General features: G+C 41.7%; 1 protein-coding gene across 3 annotated transcripts in view; it reads right to left on the bottom strand.

Annotated features, from left to right (window-relative positions):
• Positions 1-5,782: 5,782 nt before the first annotated feature.
• LOC134207825 (palmitoyltransferase ZDHHC8) overlaps positions 5,783-21,612 on the bottom strand; it is a 119,247-nt gene continuing 103,417 nt past the window's right edge. For all 3 annotated transcript variants that reach the window (XM_062683767.1, XM_062683768.1, XM_062683769.1), the window contains one exon: positions 5,783-7,203. In XM_062683767.1, the coding sequence (XP_062539751.1) occupies positions 6,150-7,203 (1,054 nt within the window). In that variant the 3' untranslated portion in view covers positions 5,783-6,149. The remainder of the gene's footprint in view (positions 7,204-21,612) is intronic.

Genomic DNA, 21,612 nt, shown 5'->3' with positions numbered 1-21,612 from the left:
GAAATCAACCATTATTAGCGATAAGCGATTGTACCCAAGGTTCAATGTGTGCTGGCCACACCGTTGAGGTTTGAATTGTCTACCGGGTTGCAGTCAGCGCGGATAGTCTATTGATGTATATGTGGCAACAACGTAAACAATACAGATATGGCGAAGGGATATGCTCTGTGGAAGGGACGCCATCTACTGGCAGAGAATAACAAACTAGTAAGGGCGGCATAATTGAGGTAAAATGGTTTTGGAGTTTTAAAACGGATTGAGAACGTTCTAGAAATAAAAGGATGGGTCAAACAGACATTCTGAATGCACTCAGTGACCTTCACAAAAACGAGATGTATAAAGAAAAGTTTTTCCCACTCCATTGCTTGTGTTCCTGACTGATCGCAAGTGCAATTCTACGGGGAACATTAACTTCAAAGCGCGGTGGCATCTTTTCAGTGAAGCAGTGTCGGAATTTCTTTCTGCCAAAAGGAAGAGACAGTTGAGACAAGTGTCGGTAGCGACCTCCGTGGAAGGTCAGGGGTGCTCGATCCGTCCCATCTTCTTCTTCTTCTTCTTCTTCTTATTGGCATTACATCCCCACACTGGGACAGAGCCGCCTCACAGCTTAGTGTTCATTAAGCACTTCCACAGTTATTAACTGCGAGGTTTCTAAGCCAGGTTACCAGGCACGATGATACTTTTATGCCCAGGGAAGTCGAGACCAATTTCCAATCCGAAAAATTGCCTAGACCGGCACCGGGAAACGAACCCAGCCACCACCACGATCCGTCCCATACGGATGTAAATTGGTCGAAATCGGTTTCAAGTTGGGCGACGAGTGGCTTTTGCTGATTTATCTAATGGGCTTGCCCAAACGATACGAACCCATGATAATGGGGCTCGATGCGTCAGGAGTTAATCTGACGGCAGATGTCGTTAAATCGAAAATCCTTCAAGATGTAACATTCGAAAGAGGTGATGGTTTCGGTAGCTCGGCTGGAGCATTGCTGGCACGCAAGAAAAAGAATATCAGCAAGAAGGACAAAACACATGTACGCTGTTTCAAGTGCGAGAAGGTAGGCCATTTTGCATCAGATTGTTCACTGAAATCGAAGGTCGTCAGAAGTTCAGGTCATCACAAGCAGGCGGCATTGCTGGCCCTGCACAAGCCATTGCAATAGACCGACGTCTGGATCCTGGATTCTGGCGCAGGACGAGACATGTGCCGATCCCAGTCGGCACTTCACGAAGCCAAGAACTGAATCAATTTACGTGGCCAATGCAGCGTGGAAGCGTGAAGCTAACAACTAACGTGGAAGGTACGTACACCGATCTCGATATTGCTAACGTCTTATGTGTTCCAGAACTCGCGCTCTCCTGTCTGTAAGCGAGATCTGTAAGAAGGGATATAGGATCATATTTACTTCCAAAGCTTGTGAGGTTGCGCAGGAATCAACGGGCGATGTTATTGCCACTGCACGAGAGAAGGATGGATTGTACAGATTAGATCGCTGTTTGCGAAATCAATCATTTATTGCACAAGAGTGTGGCAACCTTGAATTGTGGCACCGACGGCTAGCGCATCTTAACATCGATAGTATCAAACGATTAACCACGATGGCAAGCGGTATCAAAATTCGAGGATCGACAATGCAAAGCTGTGTTCCATGTGCGGAAGGGAAACATCGAAAACTTCCGTTCAAGTTAAGTGAATCTCGAGCAAAGAATGTGCTTGATATAATTCACTCAGACCTGTGCGGTACAATGGCGGTCACACAGCGGAAGCAGGTATTGGATCACTTTTATTGATGATGCTACCGAGATGACGTTTGCATATTTTCTGAAATCCAAGGCGGATGTGTTCAGTTTGGTGAATTCAAGGCCTACGATAAAAATCAAACTAGTAAGAAAATCAGATGCTCGAGAACCGACAACGGATTGAAGTACTTAGGCCAGAATTTTCAACATTTTCTGAAGATTAGCGGAATACGGCACGAGCGAACGGTACCGTACAACCCGCAGCAGAACGGCTCTTCGGAGCGAATGAACCGTACGATTCAAGAAAAAGCAAGATGTTTGCTGGCGGACTCGGGGCTCGATAAACGTTTTTGGGCAGAAGCCGCATCTACAGCAGTGTATGTGGCCAATAGATCACCGATCAAAGGCAGTTCAGCTACACCGCTGGAAATGTTTTCTGGGAAACGACCAAATCTGTCCTATATTCGCGTATTTGTGCCTAAAGAAAACCGGAAGAAGTGGAATCCAAAATCAATACAGTGTGTTCTGGTTGGCTTCGCTGAGTTCACCAAGTATTTGATTCGGTTACAAAAAAAGTTTTTGTCAGCCGGGACATCATAGTATTATCGGAAGCCGGCCATGTTGGCCAGATAGAAGTAGAACTAACGCAAAATTTTGAAGACACTGATAATTTTGTTCAGAATAATGACACAGAACAGAATGGAGCAGCTGAAGTGGAAGACACCGAAGCTCCGAGCGCGGAAGTAGCATCGGATGTAAGTGAAGATCTTGAAGAAGTTTGCACAGAGGTAGAAGCAGTCCAACCATCTGCGCTCCCTCCGCATTCAACTCCAACTGGAGGCAATGAACATTCCACTCCGAGGCGCAGCGAGAGGGAGCGCTATCGACGAGGCAAGTATTCTAAGGTCACATATAGTGTCCAGCAAGTCGCAAGTTTCTCATCACATCGGAAATAAATCACAAACTCTCCGAAGCATGTCGTCCACAGAGTCGAAGGGAGGGAGGGACCGTTCAAGAAGCGTTGAATCGTCCCGAACGTGATCAATAGATTGAAGCAATGGAGAACGAGATCTATTTAGCGACAATGGCACATGGCGTCTGGAGAATCTACCTTCAGGACGAAAAGCGCAGATGGGTTTTCAAGACTAAGACAAATGTTGATGGCTCCATCGAACGCTATAAGGCTCGACTTGTAATTAAGGGCTAAGTCGAAGGAGTTGATTATCAGGACACCTACTCGCCTGTCATTCGCTATGCAACAGTGCGTTATCTCCTTGCATTAGCGGCGAAGCTGGACTTGGAAGTGCACCAAATGGACGCGGTGACTGCATTCCGGCAGGGCGACTTGGACGAAGAGATTTATATGGAATAGCCAGAAGGGTTTTGTGACTAAAGCGCACAAACAAAGGTATGCAAATTACATAAAGCCTGAAGCAAGTCAGCAGAGTATGGAATCGGAAGCTGGACACGAAGCTTATAAGCGGTCAAAGTTCGATACATGTGTTTACTATCAGATCGTCAATGGAAAGCTCGTTGTCATTGCAGTATATGTGGACAATTTTCTGATTCTCTCCAACGATCGGCGTTTGACAACTATGATCAAGCAGCAACTGTGTGGCGAATTTGAGATGAAGGACTTGGGGCCAGTCAAACAAGTGTTAGGACTACGGGTGACCAGATCTGACGGCGCTGTGGCAATCGATCAAGAAAATTACATCGACCAACTGTTGGAAAAGTTCAATTTTAGCAATTGCAATGCTGCTTCTAATCCTCTGGACGTGAATCAGCGTCTCAAGAAGAAAATGTGGCCTGCAAATGGAGAAGAGAAGAATAAAGTGAAAGATGTTCAATTCAGAGAGCTAATGTTAAAGGCCGGACATCAGCCATGCGGTAAGTTTGGTCAGCAGCTATAGCAGCAACCCTGGCCCTGCACACTGGACGGCGGCTAAATGAATACTTCGATACCTGAGCGGATACGTTTTTATGCAGAATAATGGAGCTATCAGTTGGAACTCGAAGCGGCAATCTACCGTGGCGCTTTCAACAAGCGATGCAGAATACATGGCTCTGTCATCAGCGACTCAGGAGGCCATGTGGTGGAGAGGATTTCTACATGATCTTCACGGGACAAACGATGGTCTGGTGATCCACTGTGACAACAAAAGCGCTATCAACTTGGCGGAGCGTGAAGTTGGCTACTCGACACGTAGCAAACATATTGACATCAGGCATCACTATGTCCGAGAACAAGTTGCGCGTTAAGGCATGACCGCATGACCATGTGACTGCGTTCGATTCCCGGTCCGGTCTAGAAAATGTTCTCGACGTCCCTGGACATGAAAAAAGAATCATCGTGTTAGCCTTATGATATACGAAGGCTAAAATGCTGTAATGGGTTTAGAAACCTAGCAGCTAATAATTATGGAAGTGCTTCATGAATAGTACAATAATATAGCTGTCTTTTTCAGAATTTAAAGATCTATCGCTCACCGGAACATGACGAATGTCTTGTCATCACTTGTCTTCAACCAAAACGTGCGAATCGCTTACGGAATCCTCCCATTGACCCCAACGGAGTTTGTTTGCACCGAGGCAGATATTCTACCTTTTAGTCACCGTGTGCTAGCGGCCATTTGCTAAAAAGCTGATTCTTTTTCTTCAGCAACGTCCGGGGAGCATATGATTCATCTCGTAATAAAAGGAAACCACACGGTGACTGTGACCATCGTCGGTCTTCTCCCAGTGGTACAGGTCCACTGGCATGGAGCGAGGAGCTGGCCTGAATTAAAAGTGTCGTCAACCAGGACAAGGGTACCAACGGAGGACAAACAACGAGACTTCCTTGCGAAAGATAAAAGACTCCACTGTCCCTTGGCGTACCCGAAGGATCAAAAAATTATATTCAGGCTGAAAACTGAAACCTTATGGCAGTAAAAGGTCCCATTCCCCACCCAGCCGACTGTTCCTAGGACCAAAAGAATGAACCTCAATCAAGTTTTGGCGATTTCCAGTTCAAGTCTCGTCTCTACAAGTTTACATAACGTCGACCAGTATTTCATTGTTACCAACTCATTTATAACTGTTTTCAAGTGTTAGTTTTAGCGTATCTTTCTCTCAGATAGCATTTCAAGGGAGATCCAGATGGGCTCTATTTTTTTATCAATATTAAATTTTTGGGATAAGTACTCCCTGTTCATGTTGTTTGAGACACTTTCCTCAAACCAAAACCCATGACTCTTGGCCTCTGTGACGGGTGAAGATCTGGTCTTAATTTACAATAGGTAATAAAGAAAACAAAAAGAAACCTTGGCGCAGAAGAGAAAAAATGGAAGAGGAACGAATCTATGCATCTGCAAGCAAATCACACGAACAAACTCACTATTGCCATACTTTTACGATGCGGGAAGCAAGTGATTCTAGTCAGTGTATGATCATCCCCGATGGACAATGCTGAATCCAAACCACAAAAAGGAGCTAAACAATCAAGCGTCAACCTCAGCATCCCAGATGGATTGTAAGTCCCATTCTTGTAGGCATTCCGTGACACATAACCATAGGGTTTATGAGCTCCGGACTGCAGTGAATTCGGTATCCCGAGATCCTCAATTTGGTCATGGGTCAGCTGAGGGGTTCTTACTCTCCACCAACGAAGTCACTTCGGAAAGCTGAATCAAGGGCAGTATTGTGCAGCTTAAATGGTTCATATGCGTTAGCCTAATTTTATTCGAAACAAAAAGTAGAAACGAATTATTTGGCATCCTGTGGCTATGTAACAATATTCTGCAGAAACGTAGACAACTCTCTGCATACATCCGTCAATTGCATCAACATCAGGACAACAAAACCTAAAATTATTTAAAGTGGACGATGGCTTTTCGATGATTACGAGTTCCACTTACCTGAAATGTTAGCTGCAGAACGACAATCAGTATTACCATCAATAGTTGAATGAGCAGATTTTTGGAAGATCATTTGAGCGTGCTTTGATGAAACCCGATCCGGTGTAATCAAACCCAACTTTTAGCTCTAATAACTCCACTGGTTGAAATTGATAAAACATGTATTCCAGCTACATACGACTATGCTTGATATGACTAATACATCAAGCCAACGTTACACAATCCGTTCTTGTTCCAACTTACCATTTACCTATTATATTAACCTAACATTCGCGACGGGGATATTTTACTCTTCTATACAAAATGATGATTGTAACACTGCAAAATAACAGAAGCGCAAACCCTTTCCTTAAAAACAATCAAGAAAACAGATCAGCTACCAGTTCCGGTGCAAAACCACCGGCAGCGATCGTCTCATACCAACAACAAAAACAGAAAACAACTTAAAAACGATCCCTCTTACACATTCCCACCAATCGTGCCACAATTGTCCCTGATGTGCGGATGTTGCTAAACGGAAATCTCATAGTTCATATCGTAGACGCTGCCCCGATCCGGGGGCGTCGGTGTCGTGGCCCTTCCACCTCCACTCGTCCCATTACTGCCGACTCCGCCAGCCCCTCCAACACCCCCGCCGCCGCCGCCGCCGTCCGTGGGGTTCAGCTCCATCGAGTCGGTCATCTCGAGCGCCCGCACGAACGACATGGGCCGGGTGGGCGTCGCTTTCCGCTTGATTTGCGGAGAAGGCGCCTGCGGGCCGATGCTATTTCCCACGACGCCCTGTGCGGACTGTTGCGACTGATTGTTGCTACTGTTGGCGAGGCTGACCGCCGGTGGAAGGGGTTGCGGAGGAAACACCGGAACGCCACCCCGTAACGCAGGATGGTAGCTGTTCATGGTGGCTTGCTGCTGCTGTTGCTGGAGCTGATACCGGGCGGCACTGACTCCACCGTACTGGGGTTGTTGCTGTTGAGCTGCCGTTGGGCTGGGTGTGTTCTGGTACACCGAAGTGGCCATACTCACGAAAACGCCCGGCGATTGTTGCGGCTGTTGCTGGGGATTGCCTAAAAGTTGTTGCGTTTGATTGCTAGCGGCGTCGTTGCTGAAACCAGGCGAAATGTCTTTCCACATGTAGACCCCCCGCTGGGGACTGCCCGCTAGCTCTCGGATGTTATCCACGGTTTGATTGCTCCTAGCGTAGGACAGTTCGGCTCCCTGGCGAGCCAGCTCACCTTCCGAGAGATACCGCCGCTGGGGGCTGCCGTGGTGGTAGACGACGTTTGGCGTTCGCTGCTGCGATTGTTGCTGCTGCTGCTGTTGCTGTTGAGGTAGACCACCGTTGTGGTGGACCATTGGATACTGGGGCTGTTGCTGCTGCTGTTGGTGATACGGATGCACCGGGGGAAGACCCGTTTGATGAAGCTGCGCTTGTTGTTGCTGCTGCTGTTGCAGGGGAAAATCGTAGTACGTTGCGCCAGGCTGCTGTTGCTGTGGCTGTTGGCCGATCATGTTCACCCCGATGAAGTCTGGTCGCCGGGGTTGTGTTGGCGTTCCCGGGTTTGACCTGAAATTCGGATGGAGGAGAAAAATGGAATGAAGAGATTTGAGAGTTAGTTACATTTACATACATGCTTGGTTGAACGAAACATCTATTGAGAATGAACTAGCGATAACTGCTTGAGCGCGCCGCGTTAAATCAAAGCAGATATGTGTACTAAGAGCCGAGCAAGTCAAAAATATTGTATAAAATTGTTTGTAATGCGCATTAAGCTTGATTCATTTAGAAGGTAGAAAATAATTTGCGAGAACACAGAAATTTATAAAAGATTCAACACTCTTAAATTAAGTTTAAGCAAATTTGTTAAAATAAATATTTTAGTAATCTAGGGAAAGAGTTTAGTTAGAAAGCATTTAAAGTTTTCGAGCGCAATGTACTACGAACAATACTTGGCGGTGAATAAGTAAATGGCATCTGATAACTCCACGTCTCTGTATCACGACTACTTAGGAGCCTAATAATCCTATACCAAACGAACGACAAGTGACATGACGTCGATATCCTCGTGAACTACTTGAGAATTGTTTGCAGCTCTTTTGGCGCTGATTATTTGATATAACACCACTTAGAAGTTTATGTTTATGAAGATGGTGGTGGCTGGCCCAATTATTACTTCCGGTCTTTTACTATACTTAGTATAGTAATAGTCAAGCATTCGTTCTACATATTACTAATATGGGGGTAAGCGTGGTGAATTGTTATAGAATTTAAAAAGAAAACGAATGCTAAGACCAAGTGCCACTGGATGACTCCAAACGGGCCAGTATAATGTGGGGTAGTCAGGGTTTAACTAAATTAGCTAATAGTATAACTTATTTTGCCACGCACCAATTTCAGTATAATTTGTTTCTACGAATCAAATTCCTAGAAGTTAGGTTTTCAGCATTACTTAGTGCAAGAGAGGGTTTAAACTCTGCGTTAAACTGAATTTTATTCGCCGATTCGGGGCGTTATCATGAGTGATCAGCACTCATGGAACACATTGTTTAACGAGAATGTCAGCCGGGTTCGATCAAAAGTGTAAGATTTAGTGTAATTACTTTAATTATTTTTATTTTTAGGCATCAAACGTTAGGAGCATGTTTTCAGCGTCGCACAGCCCAGGAGAGGGTGTAAGCTCACAACGGTATAGTGTAGGTCGTCCTCGATTGGGGTCCTGTGGGTCGCATGTAGTGGCTGTGCTCGGGGCAGTTATGTGTTGAAAGCGGTTTCAGGGCAGTTAGGATTGAGTTTTAATATAAACAGATGTAGGATTGAACAAAGTTATAACCTTTAAGGTTCATATTGTGGAGACTATTGACAGCCAAAGCGTTGAGGATAAGCTTTTAGTTAGCAACTGAATCAATTTATCCGATTTGGAATCCTAGATTGAATAGTAGGTATATATGGACAATAATAGAAACTATATACAGTTATCATTTTATTAAGTATTGAGGATATGTTTTTGGTTAAGTTGAGTATCAGATGGGCATGTGTGATATCCATTAATAAGACAGAATTATTAGAACTGTATTTTTGTCTTTGCAGTAAGATTAATTACTTACTAATGTTTTGCGGGCCGGCGAGTGAAAGCGGCCCAATTCTTTTATCTACCTCTTTCCAGGCGACCAGTGATGAAAATCTTATTGTTCCGGTATCAGCAGTGGTATTCATATTCATAACAACCACCGTCAATACAGGAAGTCTGTGTTCACAACGTGATTACTTCAATTACAATCCCAACATCTTCTGTGAATTGCAGATAAGTATTGCGTTTATATTTTTATTACACTGAGCTCGTTCTAATCTGATCGATGAATGAATCTACATGTCACTAATCAATATCATTAGTAAATTCAAATATTCCGGTAGATTAGAAAAGCAAGTGCATATATTTCTATTTTATGGCAACATATCACAACGAAACGGACCCTTGGGAGCCTTAAGTAAGATCTCGGTCCGGTTGCATCTAAGGAGATCTTAGTGCAGTGCACACCGGACGTGTTGCCCAGTAGACGTATCGCTCAGCGGTATTTAAATACAACGCAGATAGGCTATGGTCAGAGGGTGCGTTGATATTACAAGATTACAAGATTACAAGATGAAGAATTTCTTACAGTTGATTAACAGTGATTTGACTATGCGTCCAATTTGGGAATCTCGAGCTCATTCAGTAGCCGCTAGGTTGCGAAGGCCGACGGAGGCCCTTCGTAGCTTAGTTGGATAAAACACTAGTCCAGCGTACTGAGGATCGTGGGTTTGAGTCCCATAGAAGGGAAAGTGGTTACCTCCAATACATTTTTCAAATCAATATCTTCCACATAATGTACATATTCACATACAGGTGCGCCGGGAGTGGGTGGTACAAGTAAAACATGTCCTACACATGAAAAAACCTGGGTAGGACATTCGAAGCATTGTCCTACCCATGATTATGGTAAGAATATATCACATGGATAACTAAAAGATCTAATACTATCAATACTGTTTCAATTTATAGATCTAAAAAATATCATTAAAACATTCCAAAGTTAATCAGAGGTTTGAAAACTTAGCATAGGTTAAGCTGACAATCGTGGAGGTTCCCGGGATTGTAATGGAGAAATATATTCCAAAGGGCTTCCCAGAGTCAATGAGGAATTCTTTTCATTCCAAAAAGTGCTCAATGATGTATTAGCATTTCCCAAGAAGTCTTGAAGTTTCTAATGCTTTCTGATATAATCCATAAAAATGTTGAAAATTTTCTCGAAGTACGTAATTATTTCAGCTAGCTCAGGGAGGCTCAGCAAATTTCTGAAATTTTAAAGGAATGGACAGACTGTTAAATAACTAAACAAAGACATAGCTTAGCTTAACTTAGCTAAGACTGACTGTACTTGTTAATGGTTGTTTCTCCGTGACTGGTCAGAACTGGTGTAAATTGCGCTACGATCCAAGTGAATGAAGGTTGATATTTACTACCTACGGCTCCAGTCAGTTGGGAAAGAAGAGAAATGTTAGTGTGTAGTTATTGTTGCTACTAGGGACTGAGAATACCTCTGCATCCCCACAATACCACGGAAAGGAAATTTTGTTAATTCGGTAAGGTAGCTAAACAGAAGTATAAATCGAGGATTCAGCGAGGAAAGTGATGTAGTCTGTGCCACATAATGTGATGTAGTCTTTGTCAGGCCTCCTGTAAATAAAGGTTTTTATCAAAAATTACGTAATGCTAAATTTGATTATATTGGACCCCACCATCCCCCTCAGTACTTTTTGTATAGAAGGTTTATTTTTTTTTGTATGGATCGACGTCTTCCCTCCCGTTACAAGGATTGCCTCATTTGTGGAAGGCCGCTAAAGCAGAAGCGGTAGTCACCAAAAGTTGAGAAACTAAACAAGAATAGGCTAGTTGTACCAGTTGTGGCTATAGCACCAGTTGTCGCACTAGTGCTTTATATGCCAAATGGCCAATCAAATCATCGCAAACCAAGTTCATATCGATAAAGCATATTCATATGATACTATAACACCTTTGATCAAGTCCAAAACAAGCAAAACATAATTGTAAAAATTGATTTTGCTTAATTTTTGACGTCCTTTGCACCAGTTGTCGCACTAGTGGTCCCAATTTGGCCAATCCCATAAGAAAACAATGGGATTTGCCAAATAAGGAACCAAAATTAAGATTAGTGCCACAACTGGTGCATGTGTTCCTTTTATGGATTAATTAATTTTGAGGATAATAACAAATTTTATTGCGGTTTTCACAGCTGTTATAAGGAACAGGAAGTAAAACCTTTCCATTGATATATAAAGTCCACCCACATGCCTTTTACTTAAATATTTGAAAAAAATAGTTGTTCTTATGTATGGCGACAATTGGTTCACCCAAATGTGAAATATGTGAATATGAAGCAGTTTATGTTGATTATTGTACACATTAAAAAATATAGAATTTACATGTTTATTTATTTTATTTGTTTATTTATTAAAATAATTCAACTGACAATGAATGTCTAAATGAATATAAGTTAAACTAATTGGTTACGGTCAGCGGTACGGAAAAAGTCTAGTAACCGATGACGAAACACGTCAACTGATGAATTAAAGTCAAAAATATCGAAGAATTCGTTGAAGCGGCGACTGATGAATCGAATTGGTTCGTGTAGTGCATAGTTGCTAGTCTGTGGTTCTAGAAGCAAAAATAGACGTTGACGAAGAGGTCTTTCAGGTGCATATAGATGTAACTGCGACAGTAGTGCTGGACAATCGATGTGACCCGTGAGCAGCTTCCCAGCAAACGTAGCTTGAGCGGCGATCCGTCTAAACTCTAGTGGTTCGATGCTAATCAACCGGCACCGCTCCTCGTACGGTGGCAAGTTCGTCGGATCACGCCACCTTAGGGATCGAAGAGCGTATCTTAGAAACTTCCGTTGAACGGCTTCGATCCTAGCGATCCATGTGGTCTGGAAAGGGCACCAAACAACAGCGGATGATTCCAGTATTGATCGCACAAGGGAACAGTACAGTGATCTAAAGCATAACGGATCACGGAATTCACCGGCAATTTTGAAAATAAAACCCAATTGACGATTAGCTCGGGCTACAATGTCATCGTAGTGAGGTCTGTATGTAAGTCCGCTGTCCAGGATAACGCCAAGATCCTTAATGTGCTGAACGCGAGTGAGCGATCGTCCAGACAGGACATAGTCGAAGATGATTGGTGCGTTTTTCCGGTGATATGAAATGATGTTGCATTTTTCAATACTTAAGTCCATGAGATTTCTTGAGCACCAGTCCGCAAAAATATACAACATATTTTGCAGTTCGTTGCAGTCTGTCAAGTTTTTTATAACGTAATAGATTTTTGAATCGTCTGCGTAGAAGAGGCGGCAGCCTTGTGACAACAGCATGAAAATATCATTAATAAAGATCGAGAACAGTAGCGGGCCCAGATTGCTGCCTTGAGGTACTCCCGATTTGTTTGCGAAAACTTCTGATTCTGACGTGCCAACTTTCACACGCATCGAACGATTCTGCAAATATGACCTAAACCAATCGCTAGCCGTTGATGAGACGCCGAGTAACATCAGCTTAGCAAGCAGAATTTCATGGTCAACTGTATCGAAAGCGGCTTTCAGATCCATATATGCTGCATCTACCTGCCATCCGGAATCCAAACAACGCAGGCAGCTGGACGTAAATTGAACCAAGTTCGTAGTAACTGACCGCTTCGGATAAAAACCGTGTTGATCGAAATCAATGTAGTTTAAAACACGCAAATAAAGCGTCATGCATGATAATTTCAAACAACTTCGAACAGGCAGGCAGAGATGTGATTCCGCGGTAATTGAGAATGTTCCGCTTATCTCCCTTTTTGTGCACCGGAAATATATACGAATGTTTCCAGTGCGAAGGAAACTCGCTTTGCAGTGCCGAAAGCTGGAAAATTCTCGCAAGTGGACGGCAGAGATTTACAGCACAACGTTTCAAAACTGATGATGGAATCCCATCTGGCCCGGTTTTGAAGGAGAGCTTCAGCTTACGCATTGCGGCCATCACCATGTCTTCAGTAATGCGGGTAATGTGACCTAACCTTTGATGCAATTAAATATGTTGACAGCCTCAATGTATCTTCCGAGAAAAAAAAATCTAATGCTAACATTTTGATTTTTTCGACCTGGGAAACGTAAACTTACGAGTGGTTGACATTATTAACCATCGGGGACTCGCGCCGTTGTAAAAAGTACAACAGGTTCGAAAAAAGCACGCTTCTCGTTCACAACACAGGCGGGACTGCGTGAGCCGTCCATGATGAAGCGAGTCCCGGAAGGTTAATATAACTCACATCTTAGCAATCAGTAGTTTTTTCGTCCGGTACGAAAAATTCAACTGGTGGCGTGTGGATGTTGGGCGGATTATTTCTGATTTTTCATAAATTACTCTGGCGTATTAGAATGTTTGTAAATCAAAATGTTAATCAACATATGTATTTAAGTGCATCGAAGATTCGGTCACATGTAAATTCTATGAATTTTTATTGTGTAGAAGTAATTAAATAATTAATATTGAGCGTCTTAGGGGAAAATGTTACAAGGTTAAAAAAAATTTCAAACTTCCATTTACTTCCTCTATATTCACTTATGTATCATCAGATACGTATTTCGTTTTCTACTTGAAAACTTCTTCAGTGTCGATAACAAAACACTGAAGAAGTTTTCAAGTAGAAAACGAAATACGTATCTGATGTCACATAAGTAAATATAGTGGAAGTAAATGGAAGTTTGAAATTTTTTAACCTTGTAGTGATAATTGCTTAAAACCATCCAATATTTTATAAAACTAACATCCATAATCTCTTCTGGAAATTCGCGAAAATGTTTGAAGACATAATTTTAGCAAATGTTCTATAAACACTGGAAATGTTATGAGTGTGTTAACCCTTTCCTTCCCATGGTAGCTGTAGAGCTCAATCAAATTTTGCACCTTCCAACATTCATCAAATTCTTTCAACAACAAAAAGCAATATTTGGCACAACTTTATGGTTTCATTAAACTGCAAATATAATTAATTTTGAGTAAAAATAGTGAAACTATTGAAAACAATCAAGTAACTATTGATTTACAATCAAAAACTTTTTTTTTCGTTTTCCACTAATTTCAGCTATGCTAAATAACTTTTGTTCTAGCATTTTTTCATTGATGATTCCTTCCTATTGAAATCATTGAAAAAGTCGTGGGAAAGAGAGGGTTAATAGTCATATGAAGTTCTATAATTTATCTGAGGATGTCCGAAAAAATCTCTTGAAATCCGAGAGGATCTCCGGAAAGTCGCTGAAATTCCATAAAAGTATTTTATAGATTTGATAATCGAGTTTTGTCCTACCCACGTCGTGGAACGTGGCCTCGCCTCTGTTAACATATTATATAAGTTTTCAGAATATTGTAGATTTTTTATCGCCAAGTAGTAGTTTTACCTGCTCGGGGTCGACCTTATTAACGCTTCCGATAACCAGGTTCACAGGTATCCAACGACCGCTTATCTAGAAGCTTCCAGTGATGCACCATGCAGGAGCCAAAGTTTTCGCTGAAGGAAGGTCACAAACATCACCCCACCGGTCGACTTTTAAGAGTGGGCCGCGACCATCGTCGTTGTGCGGAAGGCAAGTGGTACAATCCGTATATGCGGGCTCAACGACGGTCTCCAGCCACACCAGTATCGGGTTCCCATTTGCCGGAGAATGTCTTCACCAAGCTGACGAACTGCAAGACCTTCAGCCACATCGACTTGACAGAAGTCTTCTCGCATGTCAAAGTGGACGAAAGTTGCCGGGAGATGCTCACCATCAACACCCACAGACGGAAATTTTTCACGAACAACATTCTTCACCTCGCCATACTTCCCCAGCACTACAGCTAGTTCATGGTCAGTAGCCTCAAGGGGTAGGTCGTGTACGCGCACATATTGAAAGTAGTCCCACGCATGTAGGGTCACCATATGGTATCCTAAAGGAGGACATGTCCTCCTTTTTAATTGAAAATCAGATGTCCTCCTTTTGCGCTAAAATGTCCTCCTTTTTGAATAATAAAAACAATTGATTTATTCATTTTTCATGTAGAAATTTTAGTTTAATGAACAATACTGCAACAGAGATCCATTCTCAAATTAATCGTGTTGCGCACATTTGCGTTTTTTTTTGCGATTTCTAATATAAAATATTTATAAAATAAATATATATAAAATATTCTATGTAGTTGAAACAGTGACCCATTCTCACCCCCGACGACGGTACTCAACAAGAGTTTGATGAACTTTTCAAAAAAGCAAAAACTATAATTGGCACATTCAGCTTCATTCTTTTATAATAATCGCTCCTAATAAAATCCTGGCTAAAAATATTCCAACTCAGATGAAGACCCAAAAGTCTTTGAATTGTTCGACTAAGTTTACAAATTAATGAGTATTCAAGTAGAAATAAGAATTAAATGTAGTAACAAATAAAATTGAAGAAAAAATTTAAAAAATGCAGAATTTTTTTAATGTGCGTTTACCGGAAATCCCCTTAATGAAATTACCTACCGAGCTTCATCGTTTGGAATCAAAATGTTTATCTGATTAAAAAAATCGACCTCCATTTTTTTTTTGCTAAACCAATTTTAATCTTTACATTCATTAATTTATTTTCTCTGTGAACGAAACGCTCTTTTATGTTTCAGACTTCATAGTTCAGACAAATTTACAATAGTCCATCAAACATCACAATTTTGTAAATCTGGGCATTTGTGTGTAACATTGATATAATCAATCTAGGATTTCCCTTACGCCCTTTTCAAATGTTGGTCCACATTAATGTTTGATTATGCTAAATTGCTTCCTAAACAAATTTTTATACTTCCAAAATGTGTCGTTGGTTGATGATAGGCTGCTGAACCTATAATTGGCGCTGTAGGCATAAAACACGCTGATAAATTTTCACTCAATATTGACATGAAAAAAGTTTTTGTTAGAAAAACTTTTTTCCTTAAATATGTCACAGGAACATTATTCCCAGAAAAGTTGAATAATTAAAATACCTATCTGCAGAAAAAATTTCATTGATTTCTGAGATGAGTTTTTTTTTGTAATATCGATTTTAATTTTTAAAACTAATTTTTTTCAGTGTAGAAATCGGTATTTTATTTTTTGGATATTTTTCCAAAAAACTTCTGAGAATTTCACGACAGTCGGCCATACAACACTTTTTTGTAGGTCTTGTCATTTTAGAGTTACAGCTGCCAACCGCTGGTCGAGTTGGCGCGAAATTCGTCTCTGGTAGATGCGATTGACCGTGAACCAAACCGCGGGCTGTTATGGCAGCCTATAACTATGGAGCACCTAAATGACTTCGAATTGGCGGATGATGTTGCACTCCTCGCACAACGGCGCTCTGATATGCAGAGTAAGCTCAACGACCTTGCCGAGCGCTCCTCTTCGGCAGGTTTAGTCATCAACGTCAACAAAACCAAATCGTTGGATGAAAACACGGTGACTCCTTCCAGTTTCACAGTAGCCGGGCAACCAGTGGAGAATGTTGAAAGCTTCCAATATCTTGGTAGCCAAATGGCGTCAGACGGCGGTACCAAGATCGACATAGGCGCACGGATAAAGAAAGCAAGGGCTGCCTTTGCGAGTTTATGAAATATCTGGAAAAACAGGCAGATAAGTGAACGCACCAAAATACGAATTTTCAACTCTAACGTGAAATCTGTGCTGTTATACGCTAGCGAAACATGGTGTGTATCAGTGGAGAACACTCAACGGCTGCATGTGTTCATTAACAGATGCCTGCGGTATATAATTCGGGCCTGGTGGCCTCACAACTGGATCTCAAACAACGAGCTCCATCGTCAATGTCACCAGAGGCCGATAGTAATAGAAATTCGGAACCGGAAGTGGGGCTGAGTCGGCCACACTCTACGTAGGGGCGGAAACGAAATCTGTAAACAAGCATTAGACTGGAACCCAGCGGAGCATCGCAGCAGAGGCAGACCCAGAGGCTCATGGCGGCGAAGCTTCAATAAAGAAATCAAAGAAGTCGACCGAAATCTAACCTGGCAACAGGTTAAAGCGATAGCCGGGCAAACCTGAGGATGGAGATCTTTCAAGTCGGCCCTTTGCACCACCGGAGGTGTACAGGACCCATAAGTAAAGTAAGTAAATCAGGAAATGTTTGTTTTATTTTCAATTATGCAATTAATATTAGCAACCAATCGATTATCCTAATCTAGCGATAAAATTGAACTTTCTATCGTTGAATGACTATAGACGCTACCGCGGCGAATAAATTGTCTGCAGCAACCACCGCCGACGGCCATCACTAATGCTTTTGGGATCGTTAACGACGCAATCATTGTCTTACAAATCAAGCCCGTTCTGATAAAAACCGATTTATGGTTCTTGAGACTTTGTTGAGCATTCACAACTACTAACAGCAACCAACCGATTGTCCGAATCTTGCGAGAATATTTCACTTTTCAGATCAGATTTCTCTTAGTGCACTATTATATATACAAAAGCAAGTTTAATTGAGAGAAATTGAAAACTCGGTGGCCGCCGTCGGTACGTAGGTATATGCGACAAGAAATTATACACAAGTATGCGCCTTTCCAAATATTAAACACAATCTAGCAATAAAATTTCACTTTCCAATGCAAAATGGTTACAGACGCTACCACAGCCTCTTCAAAGGAAGCTTCCGTCCCTCGTGAAAGGCTGCTTTCGAGTGCTTGAAAGGGGGCTTTAGAGCCTCTTGATAGAAGGCTTCCGATCCACTTAAAGGGAGGATTCCGAGCCTCCTGAATGCGGCTTTCAAGCCACTTAAAAGGAAGCTTCTGAACCTCTTGAAAGTACGCTTCCATGCCTCTTGGAAGAAGAATTTCGTGCCTCTTCAAGGAAAGCTTCCGGGCCTTTTGAAACGAGGCTTACAAGCCTCTTGAAAGGAAGCTTACGAGCCTCTTGAAAGAAGGATTCCGTGCCTCTTAAAGGAATTCTTCCAAGCCTCTTGAAGGGAGGCTTCCGGGTCACTCCGGGTCAGGCGGCTTTTGAGCCCTTGAAAGGGGACTTCCGAGCCGCTTAAAAGGAGGATTCTGAGCACCTTAAAGTACGGTTGAAAGAAGAATTTCGAGCCTTTTTAAGGAAAGCATCCGAACCTCTTGAAAGAAGTCTCACAAGCCTTTTGAAAGTAGGCATCCACGCGTTTTGAAAAGAGGCTTCCGAGCATCTTGAAAGCAGCCTTCCGAGCCTCCTGAAAGGAGCCTTCCGAGCCACTTGAAAGAAGTCTTTCAAGCCTCTTAAAAGACGGGAATATAACCCACACTCTATAGCACATGCGTTTAGACGATTGACGTCGCTAATTGCACGGCCACGAAGCGTTGTACTCTTTTTGAATAGCATGCCAAGGATAGCCAATGACTATTCAAAAGAATCTTTGTCCAATCACTCACTCATGTCTCCTGAGCATCCCTATGAGATACTTGAGGTTGGTTGAGGAACCACTTAGCGTCCACGTACCTACCTGGATACCTGGTTGGCTACAGCGTCGATACACTTATGCCTGGCATATTGTAGAGCTCCATAATCGTCGGTCTTGGGCAATGTTCCTCCAGTTTCCCCGACCGTTCAGGGTCCCCGACTGCCGTAATTTGGAAAAGTGACGTAACAGCCATTTTACAACATGCATGTTTTCCATTTTTCTGTTAAAAAGCTCGATGAGTAGTACTCGTTAACACCATTTTTGGAAAATGGCGTATACGTCACTTTTTCAGATTACGGCAGCCAAATCCGATTCCACCGCGTGCAGCCAGCGTGTTTGTGGCCTTCCACGAAGTCGCCGGCCCCTATCTGGTTTTCTGTTGAATATTGTTTTCGCTATTCTTTCATCCGACATTCGCACTAAGTGACCAGCCCACTGAAGTCTGCCGTATTTTATACGATCCACAATATAAGGTATTTTATGAGACGTTTCGCGGTGGCCCGAAGTAAATTTTGATGTTTTGTTTTGATATGATTCTGCGTGAACATTCCGTCAGGTCCGAACACAAAATAATGTTTGAAACGTTTTACTTTTCATTCGTGTTTTCTTCAGCTTTTCATGCTTAGAATGCAATGGTATGAATAATCAAACGACACGTTTAAAGAATCATATGAAAAACTTTGTTCTAAAGCCCTGGTAGCCGAAAAGTAAAATAGGTAGAATTGATGATGGGACCCATCAGAATGTTATGCCCGAAATTATCAAACAAACGGACTTCCACTTATTGTTAAAGTAAATAAACACGAGAAAAACAGCTGTTCCGATCTGTCTCATAAAATGCCTTATTTTCTTCTGTGCATACTTAATACAGCTCATGATTCATGCGTCTGCACCACTGATTATTCTTTAGCTTCCCTCGGAGTATTGTACACAGCACTTTTCGCTCGAAAACCCAGAAAGCTCTCCGGTCCGCTTCTTTTAACAACTATGCTTCATGTCCTATGTCCATAAAGGGTCACTGGTAGAATCAGAGGTTTTTTGTATCTTTATTAAGGAGACATTCAGCCCTAGGCTGGCTCGTCTCCGAGAATCAGAGTTTTATATAGAGTAAATTTTGTTTCCGTCTGCATGTTGCTGGACCTAAGCTAGACACCAACCTTAACTGGCGCTAATATAGTTCTATGTACCATTTTCTTAATAAATTCTAAACGCAACCGTCGATCGTTATCAAATTCAATACACCCTTGCAAATAATTATAACACAACCGCTGGTTTTACATACAAAATGTTCATGTTTGAGGATCAATATCTCGATTTCTAGGGATTAGATTAACGACATTTTCTTGCATTGCATCCCAGTCTAAAAATAACCTGAATTTTCAATTATTGATAATCCATTTAAACTAATAATACGTTAAACTGCCTAACATTTGATGATATTTTTGTAGAACTACAAATCAGACCTACCAGACTGTATTGTAACTAAAATAATTACCTAGCCGATATGTTCTCACCATAATCATGGGTAGGACAATGACTTGATTGTCCCATTCTGATAAAATCGTGCGTAGGACATGTCCTTCTGTCCTACCCACTCCCGCAACCACTGGGTAAGCTGCCTTTATTCATACCGATTAACTACAAAAGTACCTAGTAACTATATAATGTGTAGTAAAGTGTGGATTACTACTTCTTTCGATCTTGCTTATTTGCAGTTGGGGACTATATATTTGGACAGTTGTGTAAAACAAGTTGAAGTGCGTCATCAGAACCGAAGTCTCCTCCTCCACAATGTGAGCTTTTGAAAAGGTATTTATCATGGAGTATAGTCCCCCGAATCAGTTACTTTTCTTATCTAACAGCTCGTGAAAAATGTTTTTGTGAGTGTATACAGAGATGCTAAATGTGAGTTTTTTTTATTTCGCTTTGGATTCAATCTCTGGTTACGAAGGAACGTGACTTGCAACAAGCAAAATCGATCGATCAGGCGAAAGATGAATTGCGGATCCGAACTGTACACCTGATTCTATGAACCTAGCGGACTTCTACATACAGCATAGGACACTTCGGCCTTTAGTATAATAAAAAATAAGCGAATTTTCAAAGAAGGAAATTCTAACTACAAACAGGTAAACAAACTAAATAATTCTTCTAAGACAAGAAGAAAACAAACCAAAAAATAAACACCATTCAATTACCAGCAGCTCAACATAATTTTGTCAACGGTAATCTTTTGCAGTGAAGCAAAAAACTGTCGTGATTTCCGTGAAGATGGTGTGATTGTGTGTGTTGCGCCCGCCATCTCGGTCAATCTATTGGTACTTGAATAGGGCTGCGAACTAAACTTGGAGGCGCGCTTTTTTTTGTCTTTTTTCTTTTCATTCACCGTTGGTGCGATGGGTGGTTTGGGGTTTTGTGATCAGGAAAATCAAGATGAAAATCGCGCTGAATCCGCGCGATCACCGATTCCCCGCGGTTGTCTCTGCTGGGTCTCCACTCGACGTGTTCGCCGTTGAGAAACATTCGTATGGGAGACACGTGTCTTTTATTGTTATGTGTTGTATGTATGTTCGTTATTCGCGTGTGAAAGTTCATGTGCGTGCGATATTAGTTCTGTTTTGTTTGCGGAGGGTAGGTTTCTGGGAAGGTTGATGGCTGCGAAGGGTTCTGCAATGTGCCAGATATGGACGCGATTTGCTTGTCAGTTTAGTTTAGGTCCACCTACTCAGTGACGAAAATTATTGGGGAAATATTGTAGTGAAAACGATTTGCGCGATTTGGTTTTGTGTTGTGGGTGTTATTGAAGTGAGAAAAAGTAAGCAACGGATAAGATCAGTTAAAATGAACGGTTTGGTAAAACTTTAAGATAAGTGAAAATGAATGAAATATAACTGATCAACATTGGTCAATAAAAAAGAAATAAATACAAATGACGGAGTGATCATGATTCACAAAATAAGTCTAACTCCAATACATTTCTAGAATTAAGTTGTTCAAGCACTGTGCATACGCGTATCAAGATTTAAAATATTGTAATAAAAAAGCCTTCAATTAACAATTGTAAATTTCGAATAGTTGAAACTAAGTTGAAAATCAGGCTAAGTTCCAGTAGAAGGATTAATAAACTTGAATATTGTTACTTCCCTTACTGATCAAATGGCGATGAAGGCCGCGGCAAAATGAATTGACGCTCCAAATATCGTGCACCTTTATAAAAGGTCAGGTCCTTTGCCCACGCTTTTATGGAAATCATTATTTGAATTTAAAACATTTTTTGCTAGTTTTTAAACGATTTTTTGATGCTGCAATCAAGTAATTAAATTTCAAAATGTCACGGCGGCGGTAGTTTCGTTTTTTTTTTCAACTAAATATTTACTCAAATCATGATTACTCTGTCATTTGTATTTCAGACCAGTGTTATCAACTTGAATGAAGCTCTTGG

Source organism: Armigeres subalbatus, chromosome 1 (genome assembly GCF_024139115.2).
Source record: "Armigeres subalbatus isolate Guangzhou_Male chromosome 1, GZ_Asu_2, whole genome shotgun sequence".
Classification (NCBI taxonomy): domain Eukaryota; kingdom Metazoa; phylum Arthropoda; class Insecta; order Diptera; family Culicidae; genus Armigeres; species Armigeres subalbatus.
This window is presented reverse-complemented; position numbering and strand designations above follow the sequence as displayed.